Source organism: Neolamprologus multifasciatus, chromosome 7 (genome assembly GCF_963576455.1).
Source record: "Neolamprologus multifasciatus chromosome 7, fNeoMul1.2, whole genome shotgun sequence".
In the NCBI taxonomy this organism is placed as follows: domain Eukaryota; kingdom Metazoa; phylum Chordata; class Actinopteri; order Cichliformes; family Cichlidae; genus Neolamprologus; species Neolamprologus multifasciatus.
Window position 1 is genome coordinate 37,122,547 of NC_140445.1, and position 15,363 is coordinate 37,137,909.

At 39.9% G+C, this 15,363-nt stretch overlaps 1 protein-coding gene and 1 long non-coding RNA gene across 5 annotated transcripts in view; one reads left to right on the forward strand and one right to left on the reverse strand.

Moving 5' to 3' along the window:
- Nucleotides 1-7,237, forward strand: part of LOC146514741 (uncharacterized) — a 118,234-nt gene extending 110,997 nt beyond the window's left edge. Inside the window, exon 2 of the long non-coding RNA XR_014875448.1 lies at nt 6,968-7,237. This is a non-coding gene — a long non-coding RNA (uncharacterized LOC146514741). The remainder of the gene's footprint in view (nt 1-6,967) is intronic.
- The window catches only part of dcc (DCC netrin 1 receptor), a 389,213-nt gene that overhangs the window by 21,916 nt on the left and 351,934 nt on the right, over nt 1-15,363 (reverse strand). For all 4 annotated transcript variants that reach the window (XM_085168991.1, XM_085168990.1, XM_085168994.1 and 1 more), the window contains exon 28: nt 1,979-2,127. In XM_085168991.1, coding sequence (XP_085025117.1) covers nt 1,979-2,127 — 149 coding nt within the window. The remainder of the gene's footprint in view (nt 1-1,978; nt 2,128-15,363) is intronic.

Consider the following 15,363-nt stretch of genomic DNA (forward strand, 5'->3'; position numbering starts at 1 on the left):
ATATAATTATTTGTCACTCTGTGAACATTACTGACACTTCCTATCTGCAATAATTAAGAAACACACTCAGGACACAATAACCCTGCACAAACCTCCCGTTGTTTGAAAAAGACGCTATGATGTCGGTGTGGACCAGAAGATAGGCAACAGAGAACCTCAGCAAGCACATTTTTATTACGTCTACTATAGCAAGACGCCATACAGCTGCTGTTCTATAGGAGAAATAGTGCAATAGTGAAAAGTTTACATATGTGCTTAGTTTATTTAATCTTTATGTGTAGGATTTTCTATATGTTATAACAAGTCTTACTGTTCATTTTAACGGCACATTATATTGGCTGTTGATGCACTCTGAGAAGATGGAAGATCTCCACAAAAGCAAGAAATTAGGCAAAATTTTTGTGGTTACAACAGCGTCTCCTCATCGATGTACCCTGAATTCAGTTTCTTTCCTAAACTATGTGAAGATATCAGCTCTATTGCAATTTACAGTCTCTGTAATGATAATATTGATGACACATTGTACTTGTTGCCATAAATGTGCTTTTCTCCGCAATGAAACATCAGAATCACTTTTATTGTAAACAAACGAGGAATTTGTTGTTGTGCCACAGGGCAAAAAACAGTGGCACAGAAATATAAAAAATAGATACACACAAAAGGGGTTTATGCCAACTACTGACAGATACAGAATACAAATGAGACAAAAAGAAATATGTAGCGATTATGAGCGGAGGGGTGGAGTGTAAAATATAGGTAGGACACGATGTGCAAAGTGCATATCAGTGCATATCAGTACATATCAGTCACACCTACTTCACATGCTGAAGCACCGAAGCGGTCGGCGCTCTGCTCACTCAGCTCATCTGAGAGCTTTGCTGCCACTCACTGCTGATGCTGTGCACGTAGCATTTCAAAAACCACCTCTGCAAACATCCACCTGTAGGCTCTGAGTCAACATTCCCCTAGGGGGGGAAGTTATTATCATCACTCCCGATTCTCTGCTCACTCCCTGCTGAGGTATGTATTTCCTCATGGAGCCTAGATGCCAAATATCAAATCCGTACTACTTTTACTGCAGCTGCCGCTACTATATACCACATTACTATACTGAAACTACAGCTCATTTAAAATAACTGGCTTGTAATATTTAATCTTTCAAAGAAGTTACTTCAGTCAATTTCAAACAAATCACTACCACAGAAACAATAAAATATTACTTGAAGTAGTATAGGAGAAACTGGCACCTGAATCTGGCATTACACTGTTAAAAAGTTGCTGTAAAATTCCAGGTTGCTAGGTTTGATAGCTTTTAACTATTACTTTACACTGAACTTCCTCTAATCTACAACAACAGTAAAATAACAATACTGTTCTGTAAAAAATATGAGCTTTGCAGTATAATATTGTTAAATATAAGGATACACCTCGGAAAAAAAGGTTTGAAGCGCAAAATATAACTTATAATATTTTAAATGTATTCTTCTAAAGTGTAGGTGTTCATTGAGTATTTTTAGCACAATATTTTAGCAGTTTACATTAACTTTTAGCCACTCCGAGGCCTCCTTTTTCATGAGGGGGTTGTGTATCCATCTTTTCTCAAAGGTTCCTCTATCCAAAAGATATTTAAGAACAGTAAGGACCAAAATCAGTAATTCAAAGAAACCTCTAAGAGGATTTTTCAGTAGATGACCTCAAACAGTTCTGAGCAGCAGAACACCAGTTGATACAACCAATTGCTGGAGTAACTATTTGTGATTCATGGTTTCTACAACAACACATAGAACACACAGCTGTCTAAACAGTTTTAAATCAATGCTGCAACTGCATTTAACATAAAGACAAAGACATTCATTGTTTCTATGACTAAAGGCCCACAGAAACAATGTGTAACAAGGACATCGCCTCTGTGATGTCGGTGTAGTGCAAAACATCAATCAGCAACGCCCGCTACAACATGCTCACAATGCAGACTTACGTTGGCAGCTGAATCCTCCGCGGGTTTTGTTCCTCCCTCTTCTGGTAAGTCCGGCGCCGTGGGCACTGAGACAGGCAGCAGGGGAGAGCGAGCCTTACCGGCCTGACCCAGAGAGGCCGTCTTCACCTGGGGCTTCGGGAGGCTCGCACCTGGAGACACAGATGAAGTTTTTTTTCAACAAGTGTTTGCTCCTGGGATTTGGTGTTGTTGTTTTTTTTTTTACTTGCTGACATCAAATTTAAAAATGTTTTTCATGTAGTGTCCACTTTTTTAAGTTATGATGTTCCAACAACAACTAGGATGACTGAACTGAGCTTAATGAATGCTGTGCTTGTCGATGACATACTGAAAGCGCATCAGCTAATGAGTGCTAGAGTGTCACTGTATACGGCCTGTTTTACATTCTCATTTTGAGGTTTTTTTCCACCAAATGTGGGTGATGTCAGCGATGAGGATGGGGGAAGGTTTTTATCAAAATATAGAGGGAAAATCCATCTGTTTGGAAAAAACAATATCAGAGAAAGTATAATCCGGGCCGGATGGGTGACAACTGCTGGTTCTTGCAAACAGAGATGGATGTGCACGCTGACCTTGTTGACAGAAATATGCTTTAACTTGCCTGTGGAATTTTCATCTGGTTTGTTTTCAGAAGAAACCCATTTCAACAGTGTTGATGGGAAACACTGAATGAAACATAAAAAATCTTTGGTAGTATTTCCTTTTGACTTGCTACTAGGAATCCACCACAAAGAAGCAAAACAAATAACTGCAGACAAAAAACAAAGATTGAAACAAGATGACAAGAAAAAAAGAAAGGACCACAAGAGTTACCTTTGTATTACCGACTGCTGGCCAGGTATTGCATCACTTTAGAGTTCCTCTAAAATGGATGAGTACTTGCATGGTACTTTTTCTTGTTGGACATTCAACGCACTTTTATCTACAAACCACACTCATCTATTCACACACACATCCACAGCACTTTATTATGTGTGTGTAGTATGAATGCTCACACAGAATAAAATGATCCCACACTGATGGATGCAGTGAAGGCACATTCGGGTTCAATATCTTACCCAAGGACACTTCAACATGGGGACTGCCAACTTTCCAATTACTGGCCTTTCCCTTCTTCCTCCTAAGCTACAGCTGCCTAAAAATATTAGAGGCATTTATGCAAACGGAAAAATGGCTCGGAAGTTATTGACTTCCTGGGGATATCCCAAGTGGGTACTTATCCTCTGGTAGTACCTAGAACTGCTAACGGGGCAGGCCACCAGGGGGTACTACAGACTTCAAAAGTCTTAGTCAAAGCAATTAAAGGTTCTAATGCTCTTTCTCCTCTTTTGGCTACAAATCTGGTTGCCTGAGGCTCTGTGGCCTGCAGTTACTATTGAGCTGTTCCACAAAGTGAAATTTTATTAATAGATAATCAGGCCAGGCCTTGTTTTGCAGAATGGCTTGTTTCCTGAAAATTGCTATTTAATACTGACCTCCATGTAGTCTGTAGTTTGACCTGATAACACAGAGCTCCTATTGATTGCTCTAAATGACAAATTCACATGTAACTAAGTGAGCCATCAGACTGCAAACAGATTTAGAGTCTGAGCCATTCACTCATCTGCATGAAAATCCATCCACCCATTCATCTAACACTTTCAAATTCGTATAGTCCATTTGGCCTCCATCGCTCTTAGTCAATAAAAATGAAACATAGAAATACTTGGAATGGACCACAAAGTCAACTAACAAAGAAAGAAAGCAACTAGGAACAAAATAAAACTGGCATTCAAGCAGAAGAAAAACTAATGAATAAAAGACAAAATATATCAATAAATACATGTAACTGCTGTCTCCACAATACAAACAGGAAATTGAAAGATCCCCCCATACGCACTACAAAGCAAAGGTGATGAAAAGAAAAAAACTGGAGACCAAAGATATTTTCTTCCTCATCCCTGAGTCCCTGAATAGCCTCCTCATATCTGAAGACATCCTGAAGCTTCTTCCACCCATAGCCCCCTCCTCCATTCGCTGCCGTGCACTACTTCACTTCACTTGATCGATACATCTATTCTGCTCCCTGAGAAACAAAACACCTGGAACATCTTCGATAAGAGTGGATTACACCTGAGACTGCCAAGTTTTAAACGACTTTAAACATTAACGGTGTAGAAAACTTCACGTTATACTGTGTACTCAGTAATTTATTAAAGCACAAAATGGGAAAACAGGTAATTGTACGAACAACAGAAGTACTGTCCACACGCTCAACAAAGAATATACACTATTTGTAAAGAAGGCAGCAAAGTCCTTTTTATCACATTATAAAAGCAAAACTGGCTTTGGAAGTATAACTCTTTTGGGATTAGAGAAACACTGCAGTCATGCTGGCTCTTGATTGAAAGAAACAAAATTGGTGTCAAAATGTGCACACTGTCAACAAAAGTTGACAGTGCTGGCTCAGTGCTGGCCTGGCTCTCTGATCTATCTGTGTTTGATCAATGGAGGAGTTGACCAATTATCTGGTTTTCTACAATTTTTGCAAATGAGTGAAGCTGATTTATACTGCTAGCACAGTTATACTGTAATAAGTGTAAGCAGAGATTGCTACACCACCGATCTTTCAATTAGCTTATTTTTCCTTTCAATATGAGCTTGTTTTGTCATTTTTTAAAATATCTTTTAAAAGTGTGGCTACAACAGTCAGATGTCATTTACACTGGGTTGTGTATACAATTTGAACCTGACCACCTGTATCTTTGCATTTTTCTCCAACCAGAGCTGGAAGAAGGGAACTAAAAATATAAATATGCTTAGCATTTTTCATCTAGACTTGTGGAGTGTACTGACCTTGGACGGGCACCAGAGTGGGTTTGAGTCTGTATTTTTCAGTCCGGCTTTCACAGTAATACTGACCTTGCGCGGCTCTGAATGTCTCTACGTCTGGTGGAGAAATTGCTGCCAGCTTCATTTCCAACTGAAGCACGACCAAATGCGTTTGTATGACTTCTCAGCACGCTGCTGTCAGACCGAATCCAAACTGAACTGAGCTCCAGAAAAAAAAAAGAAAAAAAAATGTGGAAAAACACAATGAGCTGCCGCACTATAAAGCTGAAGCAAAGGTTACACATCCACAGTGGAGAAAGCCATAAAAGAGAGTTTCACGGTGCCTAGCTCACCCTCAGGGGGTTTGTCAGAGAGGGATGGGGGGCGGAGGTGGGGGGACCCATGGCTCGTCTGCTCAGAGAGAGGTGGATATATTTACCAGACAAGCAGGAGTGGAGGTGTGAAATGCCCGCCGGGGGTCACATCAGAGGTGTCTGTGTCTGCTTTTGGGTCGAAAGCAAAGATGGAAAGATTTACAGCGATAGGAGATGAAGATGGAAGGGGCGGGGTTATTGATCCGGAGAACAAAAAAAACTTGTCTTTGAGAAGATATCGCATCTCTGGAGGGAGTCAGACGACGTCTCATCCGTTTCATAGAAAAGTTTTATGTTTCTTTGTCTGCTTGTTTACCTTTTTTCCCGTCTGTCTGGTTTGACCCATGCGTGTCTCTAGCTACCTGACCAATGATCTTTGTGATCCAAGGCTTAGAATAGTTTTCTTCTACTGGAATTATATGGAGGTCAGTTTCTACGATGAAAAGAAACAAAAAGAAAACCAGAAAGTGCAGAAGAAAAAAATTAACAGTAACACTATTATTATTACTATCATTATTATTATTATTAGTGGGAAAACAAAAACTGGGAATACTACAAAACTGTAAAGTATAACATCTCAAAGTTATATTCAAATTTAAAATGTGGACTTTTGGTACTTTATCTAGAATTTATTTATACTGTTTTATTATCTTAATTTTATCTTTTATGTTATTATATTAGTATATTACAATCTTGACTTGCCATCATAGTTTTTTGAGTTTCTATTCAAGATTTGGAGAGAAACTCTGAAACAGAAAGCAGTTTATATTCAGAGCTGGCTATAATTCAGTAGGGACCTGGTTATCTAAAGCAGATGGCTATTTCAGTCTGCACTTATTTCTGGCAGTATGCCAAAAATAAATAAGTGCAGATGGATGTGGTTCAGTCTGAATTCAGTTTGAATCAATACATTATTTGGATTCCTCCATCAGCTGATGCAAAGGTCATCCAAATGACTGTGGCTGTCGTGTAGAGGAAGTCAAATGTTATCCATCATGGAAACCCCGACCACCCTCAGCACCACTTACTGGACAGGCTGTATTCAGCTCTGCAGTTGCAGAAAAAGAGATGGAAAATCTGTCCTACTTCATACATTTGTTCCTTTTTAAAACTGTTTTCTACTTTGTATTTTTTGTTTGTTTGTTTGTTTTATGTAACTTTTTATAATTTGGATTTTGTATAAACTGTGCTTCTCCTTTTGTGTAATATCCATCCATTTTCATATGAGCCTATCCCAGACGAGCCTAAGACGAAACACCAAGTGCACCTTTGACAAGTCACCAGTCTATCGCAGGGCGATTTTTAACATTATGATACTGATACGGTATCAATATACTAGGGGTGCAACGATACAACAAAATTCACGGTTCGGTTCGGTTCGATACTTTGGTGTCACGGTTCGATATTTTTTCGATACAAAAAAAATGTTCATGCCTTTTTATTAATTTGTCATTTATTAAATTTTCACGGCACATTCTGCACCACATCTCTGTGCGTTCATCATTTGTTTGAAGCCAGCTCACCTCCTGCAACCACTTTTCCGAGAATACGTGCTTCTTTTGTGGTTCGGACTCCTTCTGACATTTCTTTGGAGGTGGAGGAACATCACAGTAATTGCTTAAAGGAGCTTCTTCGACATCTTTAAGAGTTCTAAACAAATGTCTGTCCTCCTCCTGAAAATCTTATGTACGCAAACACGCGTTGCAACTTCTTATCTTGTGCGGGTTTTTATTTTGACAGCAAATGCGCACCTGCGGACCACTTATGTGCAGCCCTGGTTATTTAGCTCGTCATATTGCAGCCACAGAAATTCTTTTGTCCATGAAACCATAAAGCTGCACTTTCTTTTTGCCTTATAGTCTGACTTGTCATAACCTTTCCGTTTTGTCACTTCTTCACCCTGACCTGTCTTATTTGGCTCAGCAGAACTAAAATATATATCCTGCTGCTTTTACACAGGCACTAACATAACGCTCAGCGATTCTCTGCGCGATCAACCTCTCACATGTTTAAGCTGCAGGAGATTTCACTTGTCATGTTTGCATAGTAAGCTAACGATTGATAAGACGATGTCAGAGGAATTGGTGCGCAAATTATCATCACTCACCAATCAGTACTGTCGCTTTCTATACACAGTTCACGCGATTGCAAAGTGAAAGCAAAAAACAAGCGCAAATTCAAACGTGATTTCAGTATGTCACATATTGACAGTGGCCGATGCCAATGACATAATTACCCAGCTACATTTCCGAAAGAATGCAAAAGCATTGACATATATTTTTCCTTCCTACGATAGGCCGACGGGCAGGGCAGAGATAGATTTTGGTAGCCCGACTGGAAAAAAGCCCCAGGACGTCGGGCTAGCGATTTTGCGAGCCCTGTATCTGATTGAGGAATCACTCATCTTTGGAAAAGAGAGTTTATTATGGAGAAATGTCTCTTTCCAAAATAAAAGCTATACTATACGCTTCTTCTGGGCTATATTCTCAGCAGCATATTAAACATATCAGGTCCCCATAAGGAGAATCATGTGCTAACGGCTGTCTAAATGACTCGGGTAAAGTTTGTAGCATGCGTGCTTGTTTTTGTCTGCTTCCACTTGTCTTTGCACTAGGATGATGTAGGAGTAAATGTGCAGTCATATTGGTTGTGTTCCCACTAGTGCTGTCAGCGTTAATCTGAAATGACGTTAAGGTCACAACACGGCAAATCTCCGTTAACGACCTACCGCGGATCGCCTCATGAGTGGGGCTGGAAGACAACACATTAACGAGCTAACTGCGCTAACACACTAGTTCCCACCAATTGAGCATTGCTGGCACATCCAACATACTGTTTTACTTTTGTCCATGACACGCTTACCTTCAGGGTCATACTTCACATAAAAACCAAAATAGTTCCAAACGCCAGATCTGAATGAGGGTGGGGGAGGTTCAATTTGCCATGTTGCAAGAGCTTAACTTCTGTCTAGCTAGCTTGCCCTGCGCTCAGTGAATCTGTGTTTGACTACTCCGCCTAGGCTGCACTGTCGAGCGCAGATCCACTGAGCGCTCAACACAGACAGCATCGTCAGAAGGAAAGTTGATAAAATAAATTAAAAATGTTGTATCGTTCGATACATATGCGTACCGAACCGAAAGCACTGTATCGAACGGTTCGATATCAATACGAGTATCGTTGCACCCCTACAATATACGTCAGAAGTTAGTGTTATTATTCTCCTAATTTAGTAAGATTTTTTTTTTTACTTCACATCAACTTCTCTTAGTATCTCTACATGATGACAAAATCTCATAATATTGATAACAGCCTGCTACCCTATAATATTGTTTTAGTCAACTTTATTGATAAGTCAATACCTCATAAAAAAGATTCAATATGATTTTTTGTGAGCAAAACATCTCATTTACATTTTTTCATACCCCTTAATCAGGTTTTGTTAATCCTATTTTCCTGTCTTTTTGGTAAAAACTGGCTTCTGTAAAATTAGACTTGAAGTACCTTAAACTTTCTAATTTGAATATTACAAAGTGAGTATGAAGCCTTTGATGTTTTAAGGCCTCAGAGCACATCCTGATCACCTCACCATGTCTGATCAAACCGCAGATTGAAGACCAACTCTTCCCTCCTCCATCCTCTTCTAAACCCCCATCACAATTTCTGTATACCTGCATACAGTCTTTCAAAACACCTTCATCTTTCATCTCTAACATGATATGGCCAGTAAAAGGTCATAAGTATACGCGATCACAGCTTTGACCTGTCTTTTATCTGCATGATGATGAAATGATAATTATACAACATGAATTATTTGTCAGTGTGGGTCAGTGTTTCACCGTTTCAGATCCTGTTCTTAGTTTGTTTCTTGACTGCACCAATGTATTTTTGCTAAACATTCAACCATAATGACTTTACCAACCCCTGATATTTTCTGTAGCGTCACCCTTAGAATAAACTACCATGCCGTTTGTATAGTGAAGGGTAGCAATTATTCCAATCCCTAGAAAACGAGTCGTCAAATGGATGATTTGAGAATATAAAAAAAATAAAACACGTTTCTTTCTCCGCCCTAACACGACCATTCAATTGCTACAGATAACCATTTTAAAGCACCAGAGCTTTTCATTGGTAATATCGCTGTTCCTCTGAGGCGAGATGAAGGTGTGCCCTTAAAAACATCCATCACAGCTGGCTCTGTGTCTGCCTCCAGCTGTGGCTGTAATGTCTTTTCTCAGTATCAGACACTGAGTCAGACAATCCCATTACAGCTTCCAGCATTAAACCGCACATTCAGGCCAATTTAGGTGAATAACTGCCCACCATCACACTTTAGTCTGCAGATGGGCTTTGGAGACTCCATTTAAAAAGAGAAGAAGGTCTCAATTTATAAAGTGATATAAAATAAGTGAGCAGAGCGGTCGAGCTTTCTGTGGTCTGCTTCAGCTGAATGTCAAAAATAGAAGTTGCTGACAGCATTCACTTATGATTCAATCACATCGTTTTGAAAGATGCAACATGGATATTTCAAGAAAGAATCCTGAAGGAGGTTGGATTTACAACGCTGAACATCATGCAGAACAAGAGACCTGTCAGCAACACTGTAGCAACCTCTAGTTGTCAGGTAAAAATGTGTATTCCATGACCAGTGGCCAAGAGGCTGGGCTCAGTGTTGTTGGCTGTAACTGGGTGCTGCACCAAAAACGTCCTTGTCATTGCTTTGATTGCTAGCAGATAGCTGCATTCACCCATAGTTTCCATGGAAAACCCCCACCTACTTACAAACATTTGCCAACGACTCTCAGACTGGCAATTAATCTTAAAAAAATGTGACCCAAACAGGAAATGGAGATCATTGCTCTACAAACTAAAAGTTGCACCTCTTGATGCAAAACTTTTCCAACTGAACGGCCTCAGTTTTCTTTTTGCTCCCATTTGGCGAGTAGTTGCTGATTGCTTAAAGAAATGTTGGTGTCTTCCATGTGAACTGTGAACAATCTTTCAGTGACTTAAACAATACACAGTACTGTACACCTCTTTGCAATGAATTTAACCTATAGTGCCACCAACCACCTGCCAATAGATCAGGAAACATAAATTTGTCTCTTCTGACCAGTGGTGGCCAACCAGTCTCCTTGGACCTCTTGCTCAAGATATACTGCTATCAGAAGTCCTGTTTTCTAAAGTCCTTCATCTTTAATCCTTGAGTTGAGCACAAACTGTACATAAAAGTGACTGTGATGTCAATCATTGGTTAGCAGCCTACAGTGAAAGTTGGAGGAATACACATTTTACTGAGTATTTTTAACCCCCTCAAGGCAGACGTTGCAGATTTGCAACAGTTAAGAACTAACAACCTGATTACCCCACATACATATTTTATGAGGGTTTTTTAACTCAGAAGTACCACTGCAGGACTTGGTTGTGCATTAGCAGCAAAAAGTTTAATTTGAGCCTGAGAGGGTTAATAAGCCTAATATGTACATTTTCAGTTTTTCCACATCCATGGAGTTTGTTGCCATGACATGCACATTTAAATTTACAGATCACAGTGGAAAGGCATAAAACCTCCACATGTAGAAATTTTGTAAGTAAAACAAAATGTTATTTTATTCCTTTAGGATTTTTGAAAGAGTTTTAAATCTAGAAATGCTTTTAAATTAAATATTTTATTTATTTTTATTTTTTTATCAGGCTAATGCCGCCATCAACATACTGGCAATAATAGTCAGTTTTACTAAAATAAAAAGCAAGCAATTACTTCCTGTTTTATGAACCCCTCCAGTTAGCCCATTGGTGCACAGGTTCTGGCCCCTGGGCTGCATTGTTTGACATCCCTGATCTAAAGAAAACTACATAATCTCACACATGCTCCATCACATGCTCTCTCTTCCCCTCTCTCTTTTTCTGTCTCACCCAAACAATCCAATTATACCATGAAAACATCTCATTATTTTCACCCAGGGAGTCATTCAGACCTGGATAAACACACAAACAAGACCAACAATGAACATCAAAAGCCATCGCTCACTGGTATGTTTTTTCTCCCCGAAGGGGGGTGGGGAATAGAGGTAGTGCTGCCTAGCTTTGAGGCTCTGTTGTAGGGAGGGGGCTAAAGTAAGGGTGGGTGGGGTCACGGGGCGAGCGGCAGGTCTCTCGGAGTTGTCGCCCCAGGCTCGCGATTTCTCAGCGAAAGATTTCCAGGAGCCAAAAATCAATGTTAATCTGAGGCCACCTGGGCATGTAAACAGAGCCATAATGGAACTGTACACACCCACGCACACACACAGAGGTGATACACACCTAACGAAAGAGGAAATGCACAACAAATACAGCTACACACATACAAACAGAGCCCAGGGATCACATGTACTGTAAGAGCCCCCCCCCCTCCCTTTCTCCTCATTGCTGCAGGCTACCAGAGACAGTATGACAGGATGAGGCGCAGAGGGACAGAAAGATCTAAAAAAGACAGTGAACAAACGAGACAAAGGACAAAGAAAGAGTAAAGTAAAGAAAACCGAGAGGGAATTAGGGAATGTCTAAGAGGAGTGGTGCTCTTGCCTCCCATATACTTCATTTTCTCGAATCTCATGGGGAAAACTTTCTGGACTTACAAGTTTTAAAAGGACATGGTAGAACCACATAGTGATGTGCAATCTAATATTAACCAGAGCTTTAAAAATTCAGCTAGGAGTAGTCCTGATTATTAGAAATTATATTAGTTACCTTGACTTTATTTACCTTTATTGTAGGGTACAGACATTCAAAATGAAACTGCTGATCAGGCTCAGAAGGGCAGAAGTTAGGAGTGATGAGACCAGAGATAGTCAATAAAGTTCAGTGACTTGTAGCAACGACAAGTGAAATAATGTCAGATGAGCAGGTGCTGAGGTACTCATCTCATCCCCGAGCCAAGTGACTGACCTCTGATTGACAACTCACTTTAGTGCCACCTGTAGAGTTCTGACGTCTCAGCCGCCTCTCCAACTATTTCACTGACATAGTGCCAGTTCAGTTGTCTCAAGGCGCTTTATATCGCAAAGCAAAGACCTTACAGCATGAGACCAAGAGGGCCAAGAATCTAAAGATCCGTTTTCACAGGAAGAGACCTCAGGTAGAAGGTTGGGGTTTGAGCCAAAAGAGAAGCAGAGAGAGACCAGGAACAGCAAACAGGACGTCAACACAAACTATAGAAGAGAGTAAAGCTAATGCTATTAACAGTGGCTGCAAAGTGCTCAGTGCATTATGGGAAGTCTCCATTCCACCCAGAGGCATAACTAAGCAATGATTGACCTGAGGCAGCCATAACTATTAGCTTTGTCAAAATGGAAAGTATGACTTTTCAAAGTAGAGATGTTTTTCTCCTGAACCTACTGAAAAAAAACAAAAACAGTTGTGGAAATTTGAGGAAAATTAGTCATTTATGGAAAAGGTTTGTGACTAGGGGTGGGTTTTTATAATCGATTTATCGATTAAAATCGATTCTGGCTTGGATAACGTAAAATCGATTCATTAAAATATTGAATCGATTTTTTAATATAAATTTATTTTGCCCGAAATGCCAGAATCTCTGGTGAAATCTCACAAAATTTCAACAACCACCAAACAGCTAAGACAGTAAATGAGAGCAGGAACACAGATTCTGCACAAAGACTTAAACACACAGCGCGACCCGCGGCTCAGAATCAGTTAGATGTCGCCTTTCTCACGGTCGGGGCTGAAAGCCGACAGCTCTCTGATTCTGATCTGTCGGCGGTTCAGCGCTTTGTGTTCACGCCCTTAATGCGCTGATTCTGAAGCTGTTAGTTTGATGTCTCTCCAAACAATATTGACCGAACCAGCAGCAAAAGAATATCCAAACTACGCTTCACATAAACATCGTCATGTATTCACTCTTACTTTTACTGTTTTGCTTCACCACAGCTCTCTCTCTCTCTCTCTCTCTCTCTCTGTACTGTTTTCTGCATTATTCCGTTGCTTGTTACGCACAAGACTACCGTTGTTTACAACGCTGTCGGCCGACGTTTTTTTTTCGTTTTATATACTTCCGAAAAGAAAACCTAATTTCTGCCGTTCAATACTGAACAAATTTAAACTTTTTAAAAATTATGCAAAATGCAAAACGCTTAGCCGTGTCTCTAATAAAACCGCTGTAACTTCAGAGGTAATGTTCATATGTTGATTAATGGTTTTCTTTCGTTTTTGATGTACTGCAGAATATTTTTATAAAATCCCAGGTCAGGAAAATCGCCTTCATGTTTTTCTGTGTTTTATCCTCAGCTACTTTGACACAAAGGCATCTGCTGTGATGCTCACACCTTTGATAAAGTCTTGCGTGTGTCAGCTTCCTTTTTATAGATACAAAAATATGTAAATGTACTGATCTGAATTATAATATTTCTGACTGTCAAAATTTCCCAGATTCAAATCGAAGTGAATCGAATCGAATTAAATCGAATCGTGGATCGAATCGATTCGGGACCTTGTGAATCGGAATTGAATCGATTCTAGAAATCAGTGACGATACCCAGCCCTATTTGTGACCAGTTGACGTCAGCTATGCGACAATTTGTTCTTGGGCAAATGTATCATAGAGTCGGTGCAGTCGCGTTGTGAATGACATTTAATAAGCCAAACAAAAAGAAAAACTAAATGAGTGTACTTGTTTATTACGCTGAACTGGCCCAGTTAGCCCGTCAGGATCTGTGGTTAATAATCTCTTTTTTCCATGATGATAGATGTTCCACTTTTTGATTACTGTTATACACAGTGTGTGTGTGTGTAGGTGTGTGTGTGTGTGTGTGTGTGTGTGTGTGTGTGTAGGTGTGTGTGTGTGTGTGTGTGTGTGTGTGTGTGTTCATAAGAGAAAGAGGAAGCGTGGGAGACAGAGGCACTGTGTTTGCTTGGGTATCTACCCCGGGGCCTATTACAAAGTTGTTACACCTGTCCTGAACCCAAACTGGGAGCTATCATCTTGTGAGGTTTTTAAGATGTGACAGGACTCAACAACTACGCAGACAGGTTCACAGCCACTGCGTTGCTTGAATTCTTTGCCAGGAAGCCACAAAAATGAGTTTTGATGACAGACATTGAGAAAAATCAGGTACTGAGCAAAGCCGGGAGGTTTTATTTTCTGTTCTTCTTGGATGACTGTGAAACATTTCAACCCAGCTCATATTTTTAAGATATTTCAATCCAACATGGTTACTGACTGAGAACACCAGTAAAAAGAATCAGAGGGGACTCGGATTCCCGTGAGACCAAAATTTTTTTTGGTCAAACATAATGCCTGAGAGAGCAAGAGAGAGGGAGAGAGAGAGAGGGAGAGAGAGAGGGATATTTGATATATGGAATATGGAGAAACCGACAGGTAACATAAAAAGCGAAAGAAAGAACAGAGGAAGGTCGGTCCAGATCAGATCCAACCCTCTGGCTAATGTCAAGGCCAGTTACAGTATATCTTTCTACAAATACACACACACACACAGCCTGAGGCTAATGCATTCAACTTCCCTGAATAAAATATTAAGCAAAGCACAGAGGCTCACTGGAGAGAACCAAGCTTAAACACAAAGTCACTGGAATCTGACAAACCAATCAGCAAGAGGCTGCATCTTAGGGACCGGCTGCAGACGCAAAGCAGAAGAGGAATTTAAAAAAAGTGTCATCATTACAAGACAAACTTTACTTATTGTCCTGCTAGTGATTCAGTAGAGGAATGGTACAAAGCTGTTGGCATTTCATAATCTAAGCATGCTTTTGAATATACTAACTTAAAGAATATTTTATTCACCTACATGCACTCAGTTTATTTCAGGTCAGAGTAACAGTCTCTACTTTATTTTGTTGTCCTTTTGTGGTCATGCTAGTTTCTGTCCTTTGCTCTCAGCTTCACCACGTGTGCCCAGGAGAGAAGAGTTCTTTGTGTTATTGTAGGGTCTTCACATCACATTAGAAAGCACATTGAAGCACCTGTTGTTGTTATTTGTTGTCAATAAAATATAAATATATTAATAATACATATATTAATAAAATTGAATTGAATCCATCATTCCTTAAGCAAAGAAACAACAACAACCACTGATAATCTATAATCAGATAATTCAGTTTAGTGCACCAAATCAAAACAACAGTCTACAATATAAAGTGCCTTGGGTAAAGACTGTACAGTACTAGAAAGAA